The sequence below is a fragment of the Cebus imitator genome, unplaced genomic scaffold (genome assembly GCF_001604975.1).
Source record: "Cebus imitator isolate Cc_AM_T3 unplaced genomic scaffold, Cebus_imitator-1.0 Scaffold63, whole genome shotgun sequence".
Classification (NCBI taxonomy): domain Eukaryota; kingdom Metazoa; phylum Chordata; class Mammalia; order Primates; family Cebidae; genus Cebus; species Cebus imitator.
This window is the reverse complement of record NW_016107378.1, coordinates 7,677,712-7,686,810: the sequence shown is the minus strand read 5'-3', so window position 1 is coordinate 7,686,810 and position 9,099 is coordinate 7,677,712. Positions and strand designations below refer to the sequence as shown.

Here is a 9,099-nt window from a genome sequence, read left to right as displayed (position 1 = left end):
AAAAAAAAAAAAAGAATTCTCAATATATTAATAACAGAAGAACAAACAATTAGAGAAACCAGCAAAAGACAATTGACGAATGATCCAAATAAACACCAAAATACACCAAATCTCTGAGTATCAGAAAAATATGAATGAAAACTACAATCACAGTAATAGCTATTCCTCATTCTTCAAACAGGCATTATTTAAAAGCCTAAAAATTGCAAGTCTTGGCATATGTATGGAGCACTGCAGCTCTTAAGCCCTCCTGGTGGGAATATGAATTGTATAACTAATTTGTAAAGCAATTTGGTATTATCTGGTCAAGTTGAAGATCGTCTTACTAACATAGGCAGCAATTATCCTTCTTAATTATATAAGCCCTGGAGAAATCCTGCCTGTTCAAGCAGTCAGATACAGAGCGGCCACTAACTTTGCAGGCTGTCTTCCATTCTCCTCCAAATTTCCCCCTGCCTCTGCTAGCCTCTCTTCTCTCATACTGGTGTCAACACTGAAGTTCAATCTAGGAAAAAACAAGGAAACAATGCACAGAGGATGGAATCTCATACAAAATTTTGTGGCCCTTTATAAGGAATATTTGCAGTGTCTGTTTACAATATCTTAAACATCCATGAATAGGCAAATGGATGAATAAACTGCATAAAATGAGTATGGCATATTACTATTCAGTAGTAAAAATGAATAAACTAAGTCTACATATCAAACTATGTGTATATCTCATATGATAAATTGAGAGCAGGAAAAAACTGCAGAAAGATACATACACTTTGATACCATTTGTAAGTTCACAAACTTACAAAATATACAATATACAATTCATGTACTTGTAATATATAATAATATATTTTATTTACTAATGACTGTATTGGTAGTAAAATTTTATTTCTCCAAGTACTTGAAATTCCTTCTATTAGAGAATCGTATTAGAACAAAGATCTGGGCATTAGGTAAATTCTGTTATTGGGGTGTTGTTGCTTGCAGGCTCTCTCAGCTGACAAAGCAAGGAAATATATGTATGCATATTAACTAGTGCATAAACACATATCTATAAATAGTTCTATATGTAACCATCCGTATCTATTTTAAGCTAACAGTGAGTTCATGCTGGCTCTCAAACTTGAATCCATTACCATAATTATCATAATTCCAACCTCTTCCCCTTCTTATCTGTAAGCTTCAATTTTAAAAGTGAGAAGCCTGGCTCTCACCATCCACCATGTGTTTACATAACTGTTCAATTAAGTGTACATGTATAGCAGTATCAGAATTGTCAACCCATATCCCTGTGAGAAACAACTTAATCAACTAGAATACGATGCTTCCAAGAGTACAGTACCATATGGAAAAGGAAAAAAAAAACAAAACAGCAACTCTACAATAGAGAAGCCTGGCACACATTGCCTCAGCCAGGTAATCAAGGTCAACATCAGCAGTGATAAGTCCTGTTGATAACGTGTACCCTTCATAGGATGTGACAAGAAGGGCACTTTACCTCTGAGATCCTTCTCCCAAAACCCCATAACCCCGGTCTAATGATGAGAAAAACATCAGACGAATCCCAGTTCAGGGACAGTCTACAAAAAACCTGGCGGATACTCCTCAAAACTGTCAAGGTCATCAAAGACTAGGAGCGCCTGAGACAGTGACACAGCCAAGAGGTGCCTAACGGGACCTGAGAGCTACCTGTCAAGGAGCATCTCAGATGAGATTCTGGAACAGAAAAAGGATGCTAGATAAAAATGAAGGAAATCTAATAAAGCATACATATTAGTTAACAATGTATCAATATTGTACATTAATTATAACACATATACCATCCTAACATGAGATGTTAATAGCACGGGTAGCTGGATGTGGGGTTCTGTACTGGAGAACTCTGTACCATCTTTGCAATTTTTTTGTAAATGGAAACCATTCTTTAAAAATAAAGTTTATTTTTACAAAATGAATGGGAATACTCTATACCAAATTCAAGATGATGGTTACCTCTAGGGGTGGGAAAACAAGATCTGGAGGTTACTCGGGGACATTCCCATGTTGCTGTAATATCTGGTCATAATTTTAAGAATCTAAATCCTGAAAATGGGCTGTCTGTGCTCAGTGTCACTGAGTAACGCAGACCCGTGCTACAGAAGTTCTGAGAGGGTAGATGTCAGATGTCAGTACGGTCTGGGAGGAGGAAGAGGGTAGGGAGGACTTTTGGGAGAGGTTAGACTAGAGGGTTTCAGGAAAAGCCCAAACAGAGGTTTTTGGCTGAGCCTGGCTTTGTGTGTGGTGCCTGCAGAGTGATGCTCTATGCACCAGTCTTAGGTAAGAATTGAGACAAAACTGGGCATGACTGTGAAGGGCGTCAGATTCAAAACTTTCCTGGATCCTTTTCCACAAGACTTCCATCAGTCTGTTTACCAAAAAGCCCTTCAGAGTTTTCTCTACCCTCCACTCAGAAAAGCCCCCTGCTGGCTTCTCTGCATTTCCTTCAGGGGACAGAAGGAGGCTGCCCACTGCCAAGATGCTGGGGCTCAGAAGTTTAAAAATTGGCCTCTCATTCTTGCTTGGGTCCTTAGCTCCCTGCGTGAACACAACCCAGCCCCGGTCTGGATCGGATGCAGGAAGAGAAGCAGAGAAGCCTGGACCCAAGCCTAGCCTTTGGGCGTGGTCTTCCTACCGCACGTCCATCCATTCTGCAACTGCTGGGCACAGCAGACAGTCAAGCTGCGGTCCCTGATGAACTTCCCGTGGCCTCACAGTGGCCGCTGGGCCACTGCCCTACCCTTGGTAAACTGAGTAAAGCAGAGGTAGGAAAGCAGCTTACCTGATGAAGAAGGAAGAGCTCACAGCAAGTTCTGAAACCCAGCTGAAATTATCTGGGGAGAATCACAGAATCCAAGATATGGCAAACCAGCCTCTCACGGAGAGTTTCCCTCTGGCCCTCCAGATCGTGCCTCAACACTCTTTGGTGACAGACCCCAGTCACTTGTCAAGACAGCCAGCATGCAGTATGCCTGCAGGAAATGCATACCCTGCATCTAGTCTTGAGAAAATACCAGACCAACCCAAAGGAGCTTTCTACAGAACAAGTGGCCTGTGCTCTTCAAAAACGTCAACAGCACAAAAGACAGAAAAGTGAGGAAACATCCCAGATTAAAGGACACAGAAGAAACGTGACAGCTAGAAGCAACGCACAAGCCTGGACTGGATGCTGGGCCGGAAGAAAATAAATTTGCTGTAAAGAACATTATTGGCCCAAGTCAAAGGTCAAACTATGCACTTGACCTTTCAAGTTGCCCGCCTGACCCTCTTCCAAGTGTACTTTACTTTCTTTTATTCCTGCTCTAAAACTTTTTGATACATTTTCACTTCTCCTCTAAATAAACAAAAATAAGTAAATGAAATTTTTAAAAGAACAGTACTGAAACATTGGAGACATTTAAATATGGACTACAGATTCTGCAGTAATATTTTATCAAAGATTAATTTCCTGATTTTGATATTAATGTTAAAATAAATGTGGCAAAAATGTCACTGCAAATCTCAGGGAAGGGTAGTTGGGATCTCTTATTCAAGATCATTATTCTTGTTACTTTTCTGTAAGCTTGAAATCATTACAAAATAAAGAGGTAAGCATTTTCTAAACAAATAGCCCTCAAGGGGATAATTTTTTTTCCTTCTGTGGAACTAAATGCAATTTTGCTGCAACACCTGTCTGCTCTCAGGAGCCACACAGCCTCTACTGATGTCCTCTTCATGTGCTCTCTGATATTTGAAGACCATTGTCATTTGCTACAACTCACTCCCAGCGACCCAGTTGCTAATCTTTCCCAGCCCCTTTGAGAGGGTGGAGCTCATTGTCAGTGGAGAACCCTTACCTCTAACTCCTGTTTTTGGCTCTCTTTTCTCATGCGAGGGGATCCTGGCAGGAAGATGTCATCAGCTTATCTTAAGGGGTCCTGAGTCTCCGATGCCAAACACTGGAGGCCAGGCCTCCCTGGCTAAGTTTGGGTGATCAGACTGCATAGGAAATTGGTGCTAGAAGGTAATTTCCTTGAGTGTTCCCCGGGGACTGTGACGTTATGATGATCTGAGGCGGCTTGGAAGCACTGCAGCTGGAATGGCACTTTGCTAAATTTGGCAGCCCTGGGGGGAAAATGAGATTTTTTTTAATCAGGAAGCCTGCTTTGGCTAACATCTCTATCCCCGTCTGTCATGCCATCCTCTGCCAGGAGTGAAGAGCTGCCTGGGGTGAGAAATCTGCTTGCCGGCACGAATGGGACGGGGTCTGAGGGGTGCACAGCTGATGAGAACTGGGAGGAGGCGATGCCGACCAGGCCAGGGTCCCTGCAGCCATCGTGGCTCTGTTCTTGGCACTGTATTTTCCACACAGAGCATCTGAAGGTTGGCAGGAGATGCCAAAAAGTTGCTGGTGCACCCCTCTGCTAGCAGGCAGGGAGTTCCTAACCTAACCTCAACAGACTGGACAGGCAGAAGCAGGAAGGGCTTTGTTCAGAGCACAGGACACAAATTGCGGACCACGCACAACTTGCAGGTCCATCTTATACAGCCTGCATAGTTTAAACATTTTTTTTCCAACTTGTGGAAAACATTTAAAAATGAGGAGATACCAAATTTTAAAAATAACCCTGCTTCTGGCTTTTGTCAAAAAATCAGGAGCTCTGTACGCTATCATGATTACAATCTACTCACTTTGAGCGGTCACCCCTGGGCGGGGCATACATGCTTTAGTTTGCCGCAATCCCCACCACTCCTTACTGTCTCTCTGACTCTAGGATTCAGGGTCATGTAACGTTTATACTGCGTTGCATTGTGTTTTCCTTATAGTGTTTCCTGAGGCCCTTTTCTCTATCTTTGTCTCTGCCTCAGGAGAGAGAACAGAAGATGTCTAGAAGTCATCTCCAGAAGAAACATTTCCCACACCTGCCCACTTTGTTCCATTATCTTCCATTTCTGCCCCCATCTAGCCTAGAGAATTAACAACTTTGTGTTTGAAAATTGGACTCTCAGTCTTCCTTGGTGCTCATCATGGGAGTCCCTCCATCAACCAAAAGCAGGCACATGTTATTCATAAAATTTGTCCCAGGTAAGAGACTATGGCCCTACTTCTTTCTTAATAAATCCATTCTTAATTTAAAGCCACCAAAGTTATCAATAGCTGATGGTCTCCCCAACTCCCACAGCCCCTTCCTCCAAGGTCTGGCCAGCATCCAGCACAGAAGAGACACTGGGGAGCTATCCCAGGCCCTGCCTGCACCGTACCTCTCCTGTCTGTCCCCAGGTACCTGGCACCTGCAGCAGCCAGACCAGAAGGCCCTGTGAATGATGAGGAACTGGGCTCGGGAGGGAGGGGAAGGCAGAGAGGTGGCAGAGGGAAGCGCATGCAGGGGACAGCACCAAGCTGGGGGTGCAGGAAGGGAAGTGGGGGTGCTTTTGCTCAAGTCCCCTATCCCTAGAGGGCCTAAAGCAGTGGTCTGTGATGGTATCTCCAACCGAGGTCATCCATCCAGTTACAGACACATTCTGACATGATCAAAGAAGGATGGGAGAACCTGGGTTCAGGGCAACTCGAATCTACACTCCCAGGAAACTCAGATTTAAAAGAAAAAAAAAATAAAGAAAGATGAAAACCTCATATGAGAACTGCAGTAATGCTTCATGAATTCCAGGTCTTTCTAGGGGGTATAAATTGCATAATTAAATAGTGAATGTACCCTGTATATGTGTTTGTGCATGTGTGGGAAAAGACTTAACTTATTCAATGTAGGCTTTTGTATATCACAGATTTTGAAATCGTGTCTTAGCATTTCTACTTTATCTTTTATGATAACAGAAAATCTTTTATAATCCCAAAAATGGAAGAGGGGCTCCCTATCCTCTGGGAGCCTCGTCCCTGCTGCCTCCTGCTCAGGCAGCCCCATTCAGTGGTGTCACCTCCACAGCCTGTCCTAGGGATGAGAGACAAGAGCCCTTGGGACTAAATGGTGCCAATAATTGCTACAGGGAGAAGCTTTTCCTGGGCTGGAAGTGAAGCTTTACCTGGGCTGAGGATGAGAAGGAAGGGAGGAAGGTCAGCAGTCGTGGGGCTCGGAGCCTGCACCTGCTGCCCATGACACCTTGGCCTCCTTCTCCCCGAAGACCTCAGGTTCAGCTTCTCTTGCCCACCCGCCTGGAGTCTTCCTCTCCAACTGCCTCATTCAACTGCTGCTCCCACCACAACTGAGAGGGAACTCTCACGAGCGAACATGCCCTGTGCCCACATTAAAGGGCTCTGCCCCCTCCCAGGATGAACTGTGGCCGGGTCTGGCTCTTTGGTGACAGTCAGAGCCCAGCTTGCATGGCCAGCCCTTCCCCAGCTGTCACAGCACATCCCTGTAGAAGAGGAGAAAATCCTCGCTCTGACCTCCATTCTACAGATGAGAAGCCCCAGGCACAGAAGCCAGTTCATGACTGAGACCAGCACCTAGGTCTCCTGAGTCTCACTCCAGGCTCCTGCCTGGGAGAATGCATCGAATTTCCTAGCTGTGTTCCTGCAATGGGGAAGCAACTTTGGGATCAGGAGAGGGGAGGGAGGGGAACCCAATCTTCAAAACAGAAAATCTCATTCATTCATCCCTCTTTCATTTAACAAAAAAGAAAAGGGCAAGTTGCGCTCACTTTGTCTTGAACTGAATGAAAGGTAAGTCTGAGACTAGCACTAGCAGCTGGCCCTTGCATAGCAAAGTTCCTTGTGTGTCACACTTGGAGCCCTGCACACCCCGAGCGCAGGTTTACTTCCTGGGGTCCCTTCTGCGCCTCGCACAGAACACGTGCCTGATCTCAGGTGAGCCGAGCCAAAAGGCTCCACAGCGCTCAGCGAGCCGGCTGGGTGGGAGCAAACTCTCTAAATGAAGAAATAAACAAATTTGATTCCGTTTTAAGCGTTATTTAGACGCCTTACAGGACCCTCCCCGCCTCACGCACGTGGATTTTAAGAGCAATTGGCCTTCGCCTGCTCCTGTCCTGCTCAATGCCGCCCCCTGCTGGCTGCTTTCCTGCTCCGCCGCTTCCTGGAGATGCAAATTCACCGCCTTCGCCCGCCCTGAGTTCCCTTCCCACCTGAAGGGAAGTGGAAATGGAGAGGGGCTGTGCGCAGCTGTGTAGGACAACGGGTCCTCCCAGGAAGGCTCCCCGGCCTGGGGAATGAGCTAGACCGACAGCAGTTTCCTTACGCGTGTCCAAAGTGTCCCGTTTAATTTCCCTCCATTCCTCCCTTCATGAATGCAAATCACTGCTAATAATATCACTTGACATTTCTGGAGCCCTTTGTGTATCACAAAATTCTTTATCCTCTTTATCACTTGATCTTCCCAACAACCCCGGGGGTCTCATAAACACAGCAAAGGCTCGCTTCCGCAATCTTCCAAACCAAGTCGAGTGCTACCAAGTTTGCGGAGGAAGAATGCTGATCAGTTTTCCTCCATCTCCAAGAAAGGCCGGGCAGAGACGGATTTCCACCCAGACAGACGGTATTGGCTGGCCTAGTGGGAAACAGAGTGGAAAATGATGGAGAGGGACTGGTCTGTATCCAACGAAGTTCTTAGAAAAGACCAAACAAGCTCCTGTTCCAGGGAGAGCGTGGACTCACCCAGTCAGGGAACTGAGGCCCAGCCTGGGTACACACACGCCTGGGGGTGGGGCAAGATAATTCATTGGAATACAGAAAGCAAAAATTAGAAATCCTTTTCACAGTTTTCCTCTTCCTTTAAAAATTCTATTTTGGCTGGGTACAGTGGCTCAGGCCTATAATCCCAACACTGGGAGGCCTAGGCAGGTGGATCACTTGGGCCCCGGCATTGGAGACAAGCCTAGGCAACATGGCAACCCCCATTGCTACTGAAAATGCAAAATGAGCCAGGCTCAGTGGCATGTGTCTGTGGTCCTAGCTACTTGGGAGGCTGATGGGAGCATTACCTGAGTCTAGGAAGTCAAGGCTGTAGTGAGCTATGATCATGCCACTGCATTCAGGCCTGATCGATAAGAGTGAGACCAGTCTTTTAAAAAATCTGTATTGCATACAAAATAGTGTATACAAATTGTGTACAGTGATATACATGTGTAGGGAAGAAAAAGTGCGAGACTTTTCCTTGACAGTCATAAGGGTCACGGTTGACACTCCTGTAACAAAAGACAGACTAAACAAAAGGGAAGTCTAACAATTTTATTTCGTCGAAGTTTAAAGTGACGTGTGAGTCTTCAGAAATGAATACTGAAAGGCTCAGGGACAACTGCCCATTTTTATGCTTAATCTCAATGAAGAGTGGACAGCGGTGCAGAAATGCAATTGGACAGAAAGGTCTGATGGACTGGGAATGGACCGAGGTGGTGGTGGGGGCCCAGTAGGGCCTGTCTGTCCCGATTCTCCTTGGCCTTTCTGTGCAGCATTCCTTCCTTCTAGGTATGGGCACTACCCCTCTGGAATGAAGGTCTTAGGACTTACTCTCAGACAAGGTTGGTCAGAGAATTTCTTTACGGCCAGCTCCTGTGCAGAAGGTTAGGGGAAGGTTTGAGTGACATTTGTAAGTTTCATGGGTGGCTTTGGGGGAAGAGTTTCTATGACCTACTTTGGGGAGGGAGACTTCTGTTTTCTATGACTCACCTCAGGGGAGAAAGAGGGGCACAAGGGGTGCAGGAAGGCTGGAGGAGGTCAGGGAGAACTTGCTTCTGAGGCTGCTTAGGTCATCCAAACTCCATCATTTCAAAGTATTCAGCCTGCCAAGGTGCCATACATTGGGTTACCGTTGTTGGAGCTCCAACATGTGTCCACCCAGCACATCCCTTGTAAATAACTATACATGTGTAAATCGGGAGTCTGTGTGCCCAAATACCTGCCGTGGTGCTCTGTGGCAAGGGGAAATTGGCGCTTAATGGGAAATGGAATTTTCCCAGCTCTGAGGTTCTGCAGGATCTGTATACCAAAGTGAGGTTCTGGGGCCGGGCACGGTGGCTCACGCCTGTAATCCCAGCTACTCAGGAGGCTGAGGCAGGAGAATTGCCTGAACCCAGGAGGCAGAGGTTGCGGTGAGCCGAGATCGCGCCATTGCACTC

The 9,099-nt window shown here is 46.0% G+C and overlaps 1 protein-coding gene across 1 annotated transcript in view; it reads right to left on the bottom strand.

Annotated features, from left to right (window-relative positions):
* Positions 1-9,099, bottom strand: part of ABCC12 (ATP binding cassette subfamily C member 12) — an 86,133-nt gene that overhangs the window by 70,949 nt on the left and 6,085 nt on the right. Inside the window, 5 exon segments of the mRNA XM_017530061.2 lie at positions 2,111-2,172; positions 2,410-2,571; positions 4,260-4,389; positions 6,976-7,110; positions 7,436-7,532. Of these exon segments, the coding sequence (XP_017385550.2) occupies positions 2,111-2,172; positions 2,410-2,571; positions 4,260-4,389; positions 6,976-7,110; positions 7,436-7,532 (586 nt within the window).